Source organism: Salvia splendens, chromosome 12 (assembly GCF_004379255.2).
Source record: "Salvia splendens isolate huo1 chromosome 12, SspV2, whole genome shotgun sequence".
Taxonomy (NCBI): domain Eukaryota; kingdom Viridiplantae; phylum Streptophyta; class Magnoliopsida; order Lamiales; family Lamiaceae; genus Salvia; species Salvia splendens.
This window is the reverse complement of record NC_056043.1, coordinates 31,652,495-31,668,810: the sequence shown is the minus strand read 5'-3', so window position 1 is coordinate 31,668,810 and position 16,316 is coordinate 31,652,495. Positions and strand designations below refer to the sequence as shown.

Here is a 16,316-nt window from a genome sequence, read left to right as displayed (position 1 = left end):
TTCTCTCATTCAAAAAGCTCCAAAAACTCCAATGGCGTGAACGTGTGGCTCCTCCTCTTCCTCCTCCTTCCCTACTGCAAACTCCATTATCTCAACTCCGGAGACTCTTTCTCAGTGTGCCTTCGTCAAATGTTAGCTGCAATTGTTTGATTAGGTCGCTTGTTCTGGTTTCATGAATGTCAGTATGTTTGATGCAGTTGCTCATGCCCGCAAATTCAAAGTCAGTTTCGCTTCATTTTCGTTTAATTCTATATGATTATCGTAGAATTCTTAATTACATGTTTAATTCATTGAACGCTTTGGTACTTTTTTGCTTTTTTATTTTGATCAATTTCCTTTGCAATTTAGTTGGAGAATGAGAGGATTGTCGTTTTCACTTTTGCTGAATGTGTTTGCGTTGAAGGAGGGGATAATTTATGTTTATGTTGTTAGCAATGAAATTGAGATATTTTGAGATGTCTTTCACGTTTCATTTGATTTTCCTTTCACTGATTGCTATTAAGAGGGTTAATTTGCTGCAGCTGGCGATATTTTGAGATATTTTTCATGTCGACATAGAATGTTTACACATTTTTTCTGTTGTGATTTGATATGTTCTAGCTTGACTGTTTAATTATACGTGTGAATCTGTATGATATGTTTTTGCACGCGTGTGGCAATTGAATTGCTAATCAGCATGCACTTAATGTAGGGCTCTGACATCAGTTTCCAGACTAATCCCATTAGATCAATGGCCTTGGCTTCCCACCCGTCTCAGTGCCATCTTACTGTTACATCCAGTTGCGGTCAGTTGGCGGGTTCCCCATCCCTATCCATGAGTCGCCGAATCAATGGCCATCTTGTGTACAATGGTTTCAAAGGGAGACCATTATCATCTTACTCAGTAACTGGTCGCGGAAAGGGCCACCTTCTCAGCCGTAGACATGTCAAAAATTTCAGAGTTAGGATACATGCTTCACTTGATGTTGCGACTGCTGTGGATGTTATCAATGACTTGGGGTTGGACACGCTGACATTCTTATGTGTAACAGTACTTGTGGTTCCTGTCTTCAAAACGATTAAAGCTAGTCCAGTAAGTTGACCTTACCAAGTAGGATTCTTGAAATTTCATTAGTTTTACAAATTTGTTTTGTAGCAACTGTTCGTGTGTAAAATGCTTCGTTTTCGGATATATGTTAAATGAGTTCTGGATGATTATGTAGAATCATGGGTTCTTGATCTGTCAGAATTTCTTCACATCTTTGAATGACTCAGAAATGCTCGTAATATATATAAAACTAGAGTGCCTCTTTTCTGGAGAGGAATCAATTAGCCAAATATCTGACAACATTGCATTGTGTATAATAACTTGACAAGTTTGATTGCTGTGTTGGCTGCACTAACTGTGTACTTTTTCATGTGTAACTTAGAATGAACTTAACTCATTTTATGTTTCAACTATGAAACACTACAGTGGTAAATTTTTATCTCTTTTTTGATTTTGTAGCATATTATATTTATGCCTACAAGTGCTAATTTCTTTGCCTGTTTCAGATTCTAGGTTTCTTCTCCGCAGGGGTTATTCTCAACCAATTTGGCTTGATTAGAAATCTCACAGATGTTAAAGTTCTATCTGAATGGGGAATTCTCTTCTTGGTAAATTCAATTTATTACTTATTTATTTATTACTGGATTGAAAACCTTCCATGACAACATGGACTAAGCCCAAACAATTATTTTACTTTCTCATTGGCTTCTGTGTGGCCATCTTTATTCCTTTCTGGTTATTATATAAAGTTATCCATTTCTTTTGAATGGTTATCAGCTAACTAACAGATAAGTTCTTGCAGCTGTTTGAGATGGGTTTGGAGCTCTCGCTTGCCCGTTTGACTGCTCTTGCTAAATTTGCATTTGGCCTAGGGCTAACTCAGGTATATACAGACACATAGTTTGGTTCATTGTAATTTGTAACCATTTGATTCTCTTGGGTCCCTTTGCCACAAGGTCTTCATCATCCCGTTTCATGTCAGTTCTTTACCTGTAAAAGATCGAATGGTAAAAAGCAATGAATATGCTAAATAAAGCTAGATCTAGCTTCTGAGTGATGGCAGGTTTGTGTTTTGTAGAGCTTTGATGTTCCTGGATATAGAGCTATGCAACTTTCATTTTCTAGACACTAGCTACTTTTAGCTAATCTCAGTTATGCTAGCTTGAATAAGGAGGAACCTGAATTAGTCCAAGCAGATTCATATGCATGAAGATCTTTAATCCGATGGGTCTTAGCCCATCTTTTTGATTTTCTTTTTCCCGTGTTTCTTGTTAGTTGTTACTTAAGTTATAATGCATTCAGTGTAGTCTAGGTTGTAATATTATGTCAAAATTTTCCATTTGATTATTCATGCAGTAAGCTGTCTTTTAATGCTGATTTTGTGTTGTCACCTTATAGGTTATACTATCAACTCTCGCTTTCACAGCATTTGAGCTGCCACCAAACGGTGCTATTGGAACGAAAATATTGGAGTTTCTTTTCCACTCAAGACCTGACTTGGTAATATAATTATATGACTGATTTGATTCCAAGGAAAATCTATGTTTGCAAAATTTAATGTATGCTCCATATATCCTTTTATCAAGACATTAAAAAGCAGAAGGATAAATTATATGTCTCTCTGTGTGTCTGTGCAGTTTATTTACTGTTACCGTCATTTTGTTGTGTTTTGATGATGCTCTATGAAAAATTGTAGGTCAACATTCGAAGCATTGATGAGGCTGTGGTTATTGGTGCTGCTCTTTCCTTATCTTCTTCGGCATTTGTTCTACAGGTACTTAAGCTCAAATTTCCTGAATAGTGGGTGCTCCTTTATCCGTGGCTTGTTTAAGTCCACTGTGCAGAAGTTATAATACTGCGACTTTTAGTCTATATCGAACAATTGTCTTCTTCCTTCTCCTATTGTCCAATTTGTGCCTTGAGTTCTCTATGTGACTATGCCCCCCTTACCATCTAATTAACACTTGAACTTTAACCATTTTATGCAAGATGTGGCTTCAGAATTAAATGATGATCTATTTCAGATTCAATAGCTCTTCACTGTAATTTCTTAATAATCTGGAAGTTTATTTATTAGCGGCTTTTCATGTTTCCTCCATTTCATTCATCAGGCTTTGATTGCTTAGCTCAGTTTTTCTCTATTATGTACTAAAGAATCTTTAAGATGAGATTTGTATATCATTATCATGATAGTAAGAATGAAAAACTAGGTGGCTGAGGCCATTCATAAGTACCAAAAGCATTGGTCGTACTTATTATTTTCTTACACGCTATTATAGCTTCTTGCAGAAAAGGGGGAGCTCCCTACCAGATTTGGGTCAGCAACTCTAGGGATACTTCTATTGCAGGTGTTATATGTTTTCCATATCCCCAACTTTTAAGGAAATAAAACTGAATCGGCTGGGAGTGGTCATATGACAGTGTTCGGAACTAGTAACCTTTGGATCCCTACTGCTTGGTATTTGCAGGACATTGCAGTTGTCCCACTTCTTGTGATACTGCCGGTGCTGGAGAGCCAGGTATATTGAAATATTCAGATGGCATAAACAATAAGATCCTATTTAGGTACACTTGTGTGTTCCTAAAATCATCTTGTAAGTTATTTAGTGTTTGTTTGCTTAAGTTTTCAGTAGATGAGCCTGAGAGCTCCTAAAACGAGTTACAATGATCACTTCTAGAATTAGGTATCACTTATTTTTCTTTAGTCACTTATCTAGTTTTGATTATAGTCATCATCTTGGGACCGTGATTTTTGTAACCTAAACAAGAAATGGTCTTTCAAAAAACTGATGCTGAGATAGCACATCACATCCAATTAGACTAGCTGGTTGCTTAAGTACTTTAACGTATTAAATGGTGAACATATAGAGTTTTTTCTACAAAACTGATTTTGGGTGCAAGGTTGCTGCCTATCATATTGTTATTTTCTGAAGCTGCATCGTTTCTACCAAACTACTACTAAAGCTTCCAAAGGTTTTATCTGCAGAATTTGGTTGAAGAAAGTCTTTGGCCAACTCTTCTTAAAGAAAGTCTAAAAGCTTTACTTGGATTAGGTCTGCTGTCTCTTGGTGGAAAGTATCTTCTGAGGCGGGTTTTTGAGGTGTGAACAACTTTATCATAAAGAGAATCTACATCCAAAATTTTATTTTGCCTGCGATGAAATTCGACTGTTGATTCCAGGTTGTTGCAGAAGCAAGGAGTTCAGAAGCTTTTGTCGCTCTTTGCTTGCTTACTGTTGCAGGAACTTCACTAATTACCCAAAAGTTGGGCTTCAGTGACACGGTTTGATGCTGTATACTCTGAATATATACTATAATGGGTGTACTTGTTTCTAAATTTATTTATTTGCAGCTAGGGGCATTTTTAGCTGGGGCTCTTTTAGCAGAAACTAACTACCGCACACAGATTGAAGCCGACATACGGCCTTTCAGAGGCTTACTTCTTGGGTTGTTTTTTGTGACAACTGGTACTTCGATTGACACACAGGTACTGGATATATTCTGACATTGTGTGGGAAAATCTTTTGTCAACTTTACTGGTGTTTTCTATGGTTCATGTTTCATGCACATCACTGTTTTGATGCATTTAGTTTCCTCAAGCACCTACATTTTGGATCTTTTTCAACTCCCTTTAACACGTTCACCTGTTTTGTGCAGCTGCTTTTGCGAGAGTGGCCAAACGTAATCTCACTCTTGGCAGGTTTGATAGTTATCAAGACTTTGATAATAACGGCATTAGGTCCCCGAGTTGGACTGACTCTTCAAGAGAGCATACGGATAGGTTTGCTTCTTTCTCAAGGTGGTGAATTTGCATTTGTAGTATTTTCACTGGCAAACAGGTAATAATGAATTATTTTTCTTGATCGATCATTCTTTTGTCATAGAATTGCAGCATGCTAACTCCAGACTTGTTATAGGCTTGGGGTGCTACCACTTGAACTGAACAAGCTTCTCATTATTGTTGTTGTCCTGTCAATGTCTCTCACACCATTTCTGAATGACGTGGGAAGAAAGTTGGCTGATTATGTTGGTGAGAAATTTGAGGATGAGAATGTAAGTTTCTGAAATAACGATAGTTACTTATTCAGGTATTTGATGTGATTTATTTAGTTAGATGGTAAAATAAGCTTGTCCTTTAATTGACACAGAAAGCTGATGACTCTGTAAACTTTGATGCCACTGAACCTGTTGTGATAGTTGGATTTGGTAAAAAGGCACAGGTATAGTTCGTTTATCATTTCTAAAGCATCCAACTTATTAGCTCGCAGAAAATATGTTTGATTTTGAGCTAATATTTATAAGCTCTTTTGTGAACAAGGTCCTTGCCAATTTCTTAGCAACTCCATTAGCTTCTGGGATCGATGGTGATGCTGGGTGGCCATATGTCGCTTTTGATCTGGATCCTTCTGTTGTGAAGGTTATTGCTTCTGAGATCCTCGAGATTTCTAATGAAAACGCCCCTAATCTGCATAGACACCTATAATCGTGTCTTTAGATTAAATATTGATTTCCAGTTTAGATGGTCATAAACAGATTCGGAAGCCAATAATAGTTTACGTTTTCTACACTATTATAATTAATCTATGTAATGAAATCAAAATTTCCAGCAGTTCTGGTAGGATATATATTTTCTTTTTGGCCGGGTTGGATTTTCTGCATCTTATGCTGAGCCTAGGACTCAATTTCATTTTTATTTTTTATTTTTAACTGATGACAGACATCTAGGAAACTTGGTTTCCCTGTTCTCTATGGCGATGGTTCCCGTCCAGCTGTTTTGCAGTCTGCTGGCATCAATTCCCCCAAAGCTATTTTGATTATGTATACAGGGAAGAAGAAGACACTTGAGGCTGTTGAGCGCATTCGTCTTGTCTTTCCTGCGGTTGCTCTCTTTCTCTTATCTCTCTCTCTCTTCATATATATATATATATATATATATATATATATATATATATATATATAACCAGGATAAGGGTCAGACAACTATTCCTGTGTTCTTTTGCCTTTCCATTGCCCCCTCCTTGAGTATTTTTCCCAAATCCACCATCAGAATTAAGAAGGGCTCAATTGATCCCCTCCAGTTACGATCCTAGAGATGTCGTCACAAAGCTGTAGTTAACTGTTTGCACACACACTAGCACACTTTTTCATACACAGGTTCAGCCGATAAAGCTAACTTTTACTTTGGTAGGTTCCTATATATGTGCGTGCACAGGACATGATGCATTTGCTTGAATTGAAGAAAGCGGGTGCAACTGATGCCATTCTTGAAAATGCAGAGGTATCGCGGTCTGCATTCTCGTCATCAAATATCTTGAAGTGATATAGCGTCCTGACAGTTTTTCCTTTTAATTCCCCAGACAAGTTTGCAGCTCGGGTCGAAGCTTTTAACAGGATTTGGTGTTATGTCTGATGATGTAAACTTTCTAAGGCAGCTTGTAAGAGAATCGATGGAAGTACAAGCTCAAGAAACTATAGCAAGAAGTGATGATCAAGAGATGACTGTTATGAAGCCATTGCAGGTATTCTATTCCCACACTAGATTACACATTTATGTTCCATCATGCCTATGCCTATGCCTGTGCCTACCTTGTTCCAAAGATAACCAACCCGACCCCATTGAGAGCTTCATATCTTAGTATGTCGTGTAGAAATCAATCCTTATTGTTTTTTTTTCATGAAAAAAGTCGCAATCAATCTCAATATGCTTGATTCTCTCGTGAAAGACTGAATTGGATGCAATGCACATGTTTATCACGCCATGATCGGAACCCAACATCCAAGGTTTATGCTAGAAGAAAGAGAAGAGCATAAAGTCATACACAATAATAGGAAGGCATCATCATCATATCATCATCACTTCTCAAAATTACACATTCCCTACTGTTTTGTCCACTTATATCATATGATGCTTGTGACATGTATATCTTACAAGTGAATGGTTTGTTTCTTTAAGCTGAGGGCTGCAGACTTAGTAGGGGCATATCAACCTTCTAGAAGTGCAAGGTATGAATCACGGGCGAGTGATAGCGGGGCCATGGAGGCAGGTGGTATAGATGATGATGACGAGGTAGTTTTAGAGGAGGATGAAGCTAAAGGAGTGTTGTACTGCGATATAGGTACAGAAAGCAACGTTGCAGACGAAGGTGATGTGAAGAATCGAGTAGGTGTTGGCAATGACGGGCGTTATACATGATTCAACATCCTGAATTTGTATATCCTTGTTTCATGCCTTTGGAAGCTCAATTTTTGTATACTAAATGTGATCTTTAGTATTAACCACAATGTGTACATACGTCGATTCATGAATACTTATTAAAATTCAGATATGCTTATATATTGCTCAAGAGTCTTAGTCATGATTTGTATCTATTGCTCTTATAGTTCATCAGCGTTTATTCTTGGTGGTTTCACTAAATACGCTTAAAGTACTTTTTACTTGTGGATTTTAAAATACTACTCTCTGTCTACGAATAGGAGTTTCGTTTTTTTTTTATTTTGGCATGTCCACGAAAATGAGTCCCGGTTCATAATTACTCTAAATGGTCAGGATGCATCATATTTCACTAACTCATTTCGCCCACATATCATTTGAAATTAATATATCCATGTGAGATCCCTATTTTACTAGCTTTCTTTCTCCCATTTTTCTTAACAATTTTTAAACCCGTGCTATAAAGAAATGCAACTCCTATTCGCAGACGAAAGGAGTATAACTTATCTAATCACAATTGAGAGCGTTTGAAGATTGTGAATTATAACGAAAAAAAATACTCACTCATGGCTAAGAGCACTCATAATTGTGGATTTTAGCAAAAAAAATGTACTAATTCACAATCCAAAATATTTCAATCTATCAAATAGTATGTGTGGATATACGGAATTAATCCAATCCAATTCGATTCAATAATCCAATCCAATTCAATTCAATAATCCAATTCCATGGAAGTCAAATAGGAGTAATGAAATAATTATAAGCAATTTCGTTATTTCAAACTAACTGTGACTGAATCAAATTTGGACATAATGCATGACTGAATTACTTTTAACTGATGTAACACATCCAATCCCAAAAACAAATCCAACGAAAAATACTCAAAAGATCCCATTTTGTAGAGCAAAACATCGCAACAAACATTCCAACAATCGTCTCCTTCCTCGTAGTTCAAATGATTTCCTCAAAACAAAGACTTAAATCAAAAGCATACAGATTGAAAAAGTGTAAATAACTTTTTTTTGGTATAGGGAATAAGGCAGTCGAACTAATAAATATATTTATACTCCAAATTTTTCTTTTTTCACGGAGGAGAAAGAAAATGCAGAGGACCCAAATTCAAATCCGGGGCCTAATCCGAACCCGGATCCGAGTCAGGCCCCACGGCCTCAATCTGCAGCTCTGACTTTGGAGATGGAGAAAGATATGGCCGGAGCTTCCACCTCTAACCCTTCTTGGTTTACTCCTAAAAGGTCCACTTTTTTTTTCTGCCTAAAATGTTTATGTTGATTTTTCATGGTTATAGTTCAATATAGTTATAACATTATTGAAATTCTTGGTGAATTGGAGAGTATATGGTGGAGGGGTTGAAAAAGTTTGAATCTTTTTGCTTTTGGTTTTCAAGAATGGGGGTTCTTATTGAGTATTGTCATAGTTTGACGATTGACTGTAGAATGATTTGTGTTTCATGGTTATAGTTCAATACAGTTATGATGATATGATTGAAATTGTTGGTGAATTGGGGAGTATATGGTGGAGGGTATGAAAAAGTTTGAATCTTTTTTCTTCTGGTTTTCAAGAATAGGGGTTCTTATTTTCATAGTTTGATGATTTACTGTAGAATGATTTAGTACTATGATTTATAAGCAGTCTCTGTTCTTGGCATTGTTCACTCATGATTTTTCACATATGTTGTAACTGTTTGTTGTTGGCAGGCTACTTGCTATTTTTTGTGTGATCAACTTGATAAACTACGTTGATCGCGGAGCTATAGCGAGTAACGGTGTCGATGGGAGTGTTAAGAGTGAAAGGCGTGAGGGGAACAGAGAGCACGAGTTATGCTCCTTAATCAAAGCAACAATGTGTAAATGCAGAGAATAGAGGAACGATCACTTGATTGAATAGAATGTAAAGAAATAACAATCCTCCGCAGAGGCATATGACCAAGTCATCCAATACAAATGATCTCTCTAAGATGAATTGAACTCCCTAGCTTACATTTATTTATACTCTAAAGTAAATAACTAAAATGCATAAAAATAGGAATTGCATAAGAATAGGAACTGCCTTGCCGAGCTCAGTCTGTCCTGCCTCCTTATTCTTCTCCACCGGCTTCTGCTTTAGTTTCGCCTGCCTCCTTATTCTTCTCCACCGGCCAAACTACTCCCCTATTTCCTCGGCGATAGACCTTCCAAGATCTGTCCGTATCAACTGCCCCGCCCGTCGAAACAGCCTTGTCCACAAGGCTGAAGAAAGGGAATTGGCCCTGAACATCCGCCACGTGCATCCACGTGGCTTCATCATTGTCCATCCCGAGCCACTTGATGAGGACTCGGTCGACTGCCTCACCCTCGCGCTGATCAGTTCGAGTTGCCAATACCTTTTCAGGTAGGAAGGAAGGGCCAGCTCCTCCGAGCTCTTCAGGAAGAGTGGCCTCCGACGTGGCCTCGCCTATGGCCAGTTTGAGAAGCGACACGTGGAACACAGGGTGGATGCGGGAAGCTGCAGGCGATAAGCCGTTGCGCCAATGCGAGCCTCTATCCGAAACGGCCCGAAGAAACGTGCCCTCCTCAAGGCGACAGAGGTCCTTGATAGAGCAGGCCCGTCGCATGAGGGTCGGGTTCCCCTTGAGTGCTACCGGTCTGCCGTCGATGGAGAAATCCATGGATGAATGTTGCCGATTAACCATTACATAACCTAGTGAGGCAAGCCATGAGACCCCCAAAATTATGTTGATGTTCCGGAGGGGAAACACATAGCAAGATATCGTGAAGTCTTCGTTTGCCATTGTAACAGTGACACCCTTGCAGATTCCAGCCGCCCGTCGCGTGGAACCGTCACCTAGCACGACTGAATAGGGTGATGTGGGGGTAATCGGCAGTTGCAGCTGCTGGGCGCACTGCTCGGAGATGAAGCAATAGTTCGCACCGCTGTCCACCATTATCTTGACCTGTTGCGGGCCTACATGTCCAAACAACTTCATGGTATTTGCCGTATCCAGCCCATTTAAGGATAAAATGGAGAGCTCTGGCTTGATCATATCGTCCAGCTCCGTTGTCTCCTCGAGTTCAGGGTCATCCATCGGTCCCTCGTCTTCCTCGCAGATGAGGACATTAAGAGTCTTGGGAGGGCACTTGTGAGTCGGGCTAAACTTGAGGCCGCATCAATCTTGGCCGTATTCCAGTGCCATGAAGGAGTATGAAAGTGCAATCAGATCAATCTTACGGGTAGTATCGAAGTTTTCCCTTCTTCGTATCTTGCTTAATGGGAGTATAGACTTCATCAGTAGCAACTTCCATCTTCGCACTCGATTCCTTTGGAATCTCCACTATGAAATTGAATACACCATCACCCAAGTGCAGTGGAATATCATGCCAGGGGGAGATCTGTGTCAAATAACCACAGATTGTTAGCTAGTACACAACCAGCATCATAAATTCCAAATAAACTGCAAAATCATTTCCACAACTTTGCTAGAATTTACTACTCCAATGCTGTTTCCACGCATTCGTTCTAAGAATTCTCAATTTCTCACCATACTACATCAATTTGTCTCTTCGAATCTCTTAAACACACATGTTCACTTCAATTCAATCAGAAATATAAGCAGCTACTGCGAAAAACTTATAAACTAAATGTATAAACCCTATACAACTATCTTCAATTGGTCTTCAAACAAACGGATTTCCAGTTTCTCAGTATTGCTCTCCATTGTTTGAATCAAACCATCCTTAACCATCAAATATTCATCATATTTGCTCTTCAAACTTTGATTAATCTCCAAATCCTTAGCCGTCACATCTTGAAGAAATTCTTCAGTACAAGCCTTTCGCAGCTTGCTCTAGTACTCGCATCCTTGCTTATCCAAAGCGTTTCGAGTTCCTCGATTTTGTTGTTCAATGTTCGAATCTCCACACTCTTAGCCCTCATCTCTTCTTGCTTCGCGCCAAATTCACCCCTTTCTATCAGATCGCGCCACGATTTGCAAACTCACTTGCACCTCCTAATGCTTCGAATCGGGAGTCTTTCCATGATCTCCATAGCCATCTCTTCCGGTAGGTTTATCAAGAAGTCAGTATTTCCTTCCATAAATTTGGCGATCTTCATCACGATCGATGTAGAGAAACAATTATGAAACTAGTCTTGTGAATTGTACATAGTATGCTCTCATTCAGATATATTCTGTATTTTCCTTATTTACCTCAGTTGTTTCCTTTTAGGAATCATATACTATCTTAGTATTTATTAGTCTTAGATAGATTGAAATCAAATAGGTAAAAAAAAAGGAAGCATAGAGAATTTTTTGTAGCAATGGGTTACAAGCAATCCCCGGCCTTGATTGTGATTGTGGCGGCTCTCCTCCTCTTGACTCCGGCCAACCGGCCATCTTCAGCGGCAGAATCTGCTGCACACCCAGCGGAAACTGCCCCACCGGGTCGACAGGGATGGAGAGAGTGAGGGTGAACCTAAACTGCACGACTTCCACGGGCAACGAGGTGAGGATCGGCCAGGACCTCACCGACGAAATTGGACGTTTTGACGTCCGTTTACGCAATCTAAATGCGAGAGGGGAGGGGGAGTTGGCGGCGTTATTAGTAATATTGTTGTGTTTATGTATGACCTGAACGTTGCTTAAGCCTTAAGGGGTGGTATACTATTACTACATATCATAATTAAAACTCATAAAATGGGAATAGTAGATATGAACAAGCACTAACCCTGCTTATATTTGTTTGATGTCTATGTATATAACTAATTACTATATACTCCCTCCGTCCTAATAAATACGAAACATTTGCTTTTGACATGAGATTTTATGTAGTGTTATTTTGTATGATAGTGAAGAGAGATGGAAAAATAGAGATGATGTTGTTTCCATTTTAGGAAACGTTTCATTTTTAATGAAACATAAAAAGTTTCATTTTTAATGGGACAACAGGAGTATAAAGTTTAAGGTCATATACATAAGCAATGCTTTTGGTATTTATGTATGGCCTCAGCCACCTAGTTTTTATTCCTACTATCTTGAATTATTTAGATATTTTTATGTTGAAAACTGATTTATAAATATTAATTAATTTAAAATCAAATATACTGTACTACTCTATTAATCATTCTATAACAATTTAGGAAAATATAAAAATTTAAATTAAATATCAACAGCTTTGAGAAAAATTTAATTTATGTAATGAATGTTGTATAATTGTTTCGAATCAGCTTCGAGATCATGGGAAAATTTGGCATAAATTTTCGATATCGTTTTTTTTATTGCTATAGGGAGTAATATACAACTAATAACAAAAGTAATTTGTATCTTTATTAATAGATTTTATAAAAGGTTGTTATAGAGACTATAATTTGGAATAATATCATTATATCAATATTTTATAAAAATCAAGATATATTTGAAAACATTTTAAAACACTATAATAGAAACCCTAGAATATTTTCTTAAAATGAAGGTCCATATTTTTTCTAAAATGAAGCAATATTTACTTCGAGACTCATACAATAGCAATAGTGGTTGGGGATTGAACACTTTCTTCAATTGGCTTCATTGATTTGGTCTTCAAACAAAAGGATTTCCAGTTTCTCAATATTGCTCTTCAACTTATGAATCAAATTAACAATCCTTAACCCTCAAAACTTCATCAAATTTGCTCTTCACCATTTGAATTTCCAAATCCTTAGCCATAAAATTTTCTAGTGTAAGCCAGTTTTTGCTCTCTCTTTCCCTACTCACTTCCTTGCTTATCCAAAGCGTTTAGAGTTCCTCAATTTTAATTAAATTTTCTCTTTTAATTAGCATTAATCTCATGAATATTATTAATAAACAGAGTTTTTTTTGCAATGATGGTGAAATTACAAGTCTAATTCTCACTTGATAACCAGAGACGAGTTCTGACCGAAAGACCTCGGGCTTGAAGATTTAGGATGCCATAGACAAACGAAATATCATTATTCTTGGTGGAAGAAATTATGCAAACATACACATGGATGTAACGTTAATATACATAATTGATTTCAAAGATATAACAAATCATTTCCTAAGTGTTTATACATTGATTATAGAAAACTTATTCTTTCCTAAATGATCATACAAGGGTAACTATGTAATACATTAATTTAATTAGCATTTATATACTCAATTAAACATAAAATACCTAAAATGCCCAACATTGTATATACAATTTTTGTTAATTTATCACTACCTTGTTAAAAATGTTTATGTTTTGTTTGTCATGTAACGCCTTAAAGACTCGAATAAAGCAAACATAAGAAAATCAAGATTCTTATAATTAGAGAACATCTAGAAAAAAATTAATGAAGTTAAATACTCCATCCATCAATGATTAATTGTCGTATTTTGACTCAACTTAAATTTTAAAAAGAATGAGCGGAAAAATTTAGTGGATTGTAGATCTTACTTTTACACAGCAATTTTATAATAAAATGTGAGTAGAAAAAATTAATGGAAATATGAGACAATTATTCGTAATTGGAAGTAGTTTTGCAAAATTTTGGAAACTGCCCCAGTATTTAGCTTTTGTTGGAATTATAAAACATCTATTAATTATTAAAAAAAAAAACAATTACCCCAAATAATTTTTTGATTATTGCTTTCTGATATTTTATTTTCTAGATATCTATGCTTAAATTTTGCATCTTTAAATACGCAGCACTTTTTCTCTTAATATTTCCATGAAAAAAGAAATTCTTCGAAATGATGGTGAAATTACAAGTTTCTTTTTGGCAAATGAAAATAAATTAAAATTCGTAAAAAAAAATCTAGAATTCGACGTGAAATTATTGACCAAATGCCTAAAGTAAATTAAATACTATGAGCTCAGATTTGATTTGTCTAAATATGGTTATGTTGAGTCTATATCAGTTATCTGTATGTAAAGTCTGGTAATATATATATGTTGAGTATCATGTCGAAGGATCGTAAATAACATTATTAGGTAAATTATAGTAGGATTGATGATCGTATATAACCTTAGGTTAGGTAAATTGCAATTGATTGTTTGGGAGTGTTTTAAGTGTTTTCATCAGGTATAATAGGTAAGCTCGTCGCTAGCAACATGATGCAATTCAACACATGCATAAAATATAGTAGTACTATTAGGTTTTTAGCACTACTGTTGGCAAAATGAACCGGATACAAGTTAAAATGTTAAAATTAAATGCTATCGTACTTAGATAGAGAATTTTACATGGTTAGGCTTACTTGAATAGTTGTAGTATTTAATAATGAACATGTATAGGACTTAATTTCAAATTCAACACTTGATGTAAATAATACAAAAAGAGGAGCAAATCGCCCTACAAAGAGTACTCCATCCGTCCCGCTTAAGATGGCACGTTTTTCTTTTTAGTTTGTCCTTGCTAAGATGACACATTTCCTTTTTTGTAACTTTTTCTCTCCAATTAAAACACCCAACAACTTTTTCTCATTCATATTAAAATGTTCATCTTTCTTCCTCTCTCTATTTAAATACTTTCATCCACATTTTTCTCTCTCCAATTAAACATTTCAACTAATAACTCCTAAAATCCCGTGCCGGCCAAGAAATGTGTCATTTTAGTCGGGGCGGAGGGAGTAGTGCATTCCCATGGTTTAAAACACAGCAAATCAAAATAGAAACATAGAAAATTAACAATGGGTTATAAGCAATCCCCGGGCTTGATTGTGATTGTGGTGGCTCTCCTCCTCTTGACTCCTCTTGCGTACGGCCAACTATTGCCGAATAACATGATCAGCATCGTCAGCAGCAGAATCTGCTGCACATCCACCGGAAACTGCCCCCCTAGTTCGGTAGGGATAGGGGGAGTGAGGGTTAAGCTGAACTGCACGATTCTCTTGGATGGAGTGGAGACGCTCGCTCAGAGCGTCACCAACTCCACTGGAGATTTTATCATCCCTTTGGATGGCACACTTGGCGTGGTAAGCCCTTTCTTCGTGGGGCACTACCCGCCATGTGTCGTTGTCGTTGACCTTCCTCTGGATTCCACAGTCTGCCCCATACTCGACGCGGCCACTGGCGCCCTTTTCGGCGCTATCACTCTTGCGCGGTTCGTCCTTGATGGTGTGCTAAAGGTTCTCGTTGCGGTTCTACCGGTGCTGTCGTTTACCAACCATATATAATCGGAATCACAAGAATTGTAAAATGTTCAAATGTTTTTTTTACATTGCAATAAAGTAGTCTGACAAATACCTAATCAAAAGAGTGAAATAATTTCCTAAAATAATGAGAAGTAGATTGTGCCACTACAAAAAAACCTCCGACACAAGAATTGAGACGTAATTACTAGCGTTTGAATTTCTTTAAAAATAATACTCCCTCCGTTCCATGTTAATAGAGTCATTTTACCATTTTTGGAAGTTCCAAGTTAATTGAGTCATTTCTATATTTGGTAAAAAGTAACCTCCTCTCTTACTTTATTCTCTCTACATCTCTCTTACTTTATTCTCTCTTACTTTATTCACCAACCACTTAACACACTATTCTTAAACTCCGTGCCGAAAAGAAACGCCTCTATTAACAAGGAACGGAGGGAGTAATAATTTATGACGCAAAAGAAAGCGTCCCTAAGTTGGGGACAAATTATTTTAATCTTTTGTTTTTTAGGATGCTTCTATTTGTGTCTCCTAATTTCAGTTGCGACACCATACTTTAGGAAGCGTTGATGGTATAATTAATTAGACATACAAATTAGCGTTCTTAATAACATTAAAAAGTGTCCTCTGCCTTTTTTGTTGTTGTAGTTGTGTATCCCATGTTATTACCATTTGCCAAATTGCACTTGATGCAAGATGAAATATTAATGCTAAAAATAAATGATAGTACTATTGAATAGAAATTTCAACCTTAAGCTTAGAACTACTATTTTGTAAGTAAATGAATACTTGTAGTATTCAAATTCAACGCATATATTCAAATAATACAAACTAGATAAAATGCAAAGGTGCGCAAAAAGCATTATAAATAGTATTGTATTGCCGTAGATTACAACACAACAAATCAAAATAGAAAAAACAACAATGGGTTATAAGCAATCCCAGGCCCTGGTTGTG

The 16,316-nt window shown here is 37.0% G+C and overlaps 1 protein-coding gene and 1 long non-coding RNA gene across 2 annotated transcripts; both read left to right on the top strand.

The window, feature by feature from the left end:
- Positions 1-7,382, top strand: LOC121757087 (K(+) efflux antiporter 3, chloroplastic-like). The gene is made up of 19 exons (XM_042152572.1): positions 1-220; positions 692-1,072; positions 1,534-1,635; positions 1,830-1,910; positions 2,426-2,527; positions 2,724-2,801; positions 3,307-3,375; positions 3,496-3,546; positions 4,014-4,127; positions 4,208-4,309; positions 4,379-4,513; positions 4,684-4,865; positions 4,944-5,079; positions 5,175-5,246; positions 5,345-5,443; positions 5,744-5,905; positions 6,215-6,304; positions 6,384-6,545; positions 6,980-7,382. The coding sequence occupies exons 1-19, from the start codon at positions 173-175 to the stop codon at positions 7,217-7,219; spliced, it is 2,406 nt and encodes an 801-aa protein (XP_042008506.1). The 5' UTR covers positions 1-172; the 3' UTR covers positions 7,220-7,382.
- A 786-nt stretch (positions 7,383-8,168) lies between these two features.
- LOC121758443 lies at positions 8,169-9,271 on the top strand. Its single transcript, XR_006041460.1, has 2 exons — positions 8,169-8,490; positions 8,953-9,271. It is a non-coding gene; the product is annotated as an uncharacterized LOC121758443 (long non-coding RNA).
- The last annotated feature ends 7,045 nt before the right edge of the window (positions 9,272-16,316 follow it).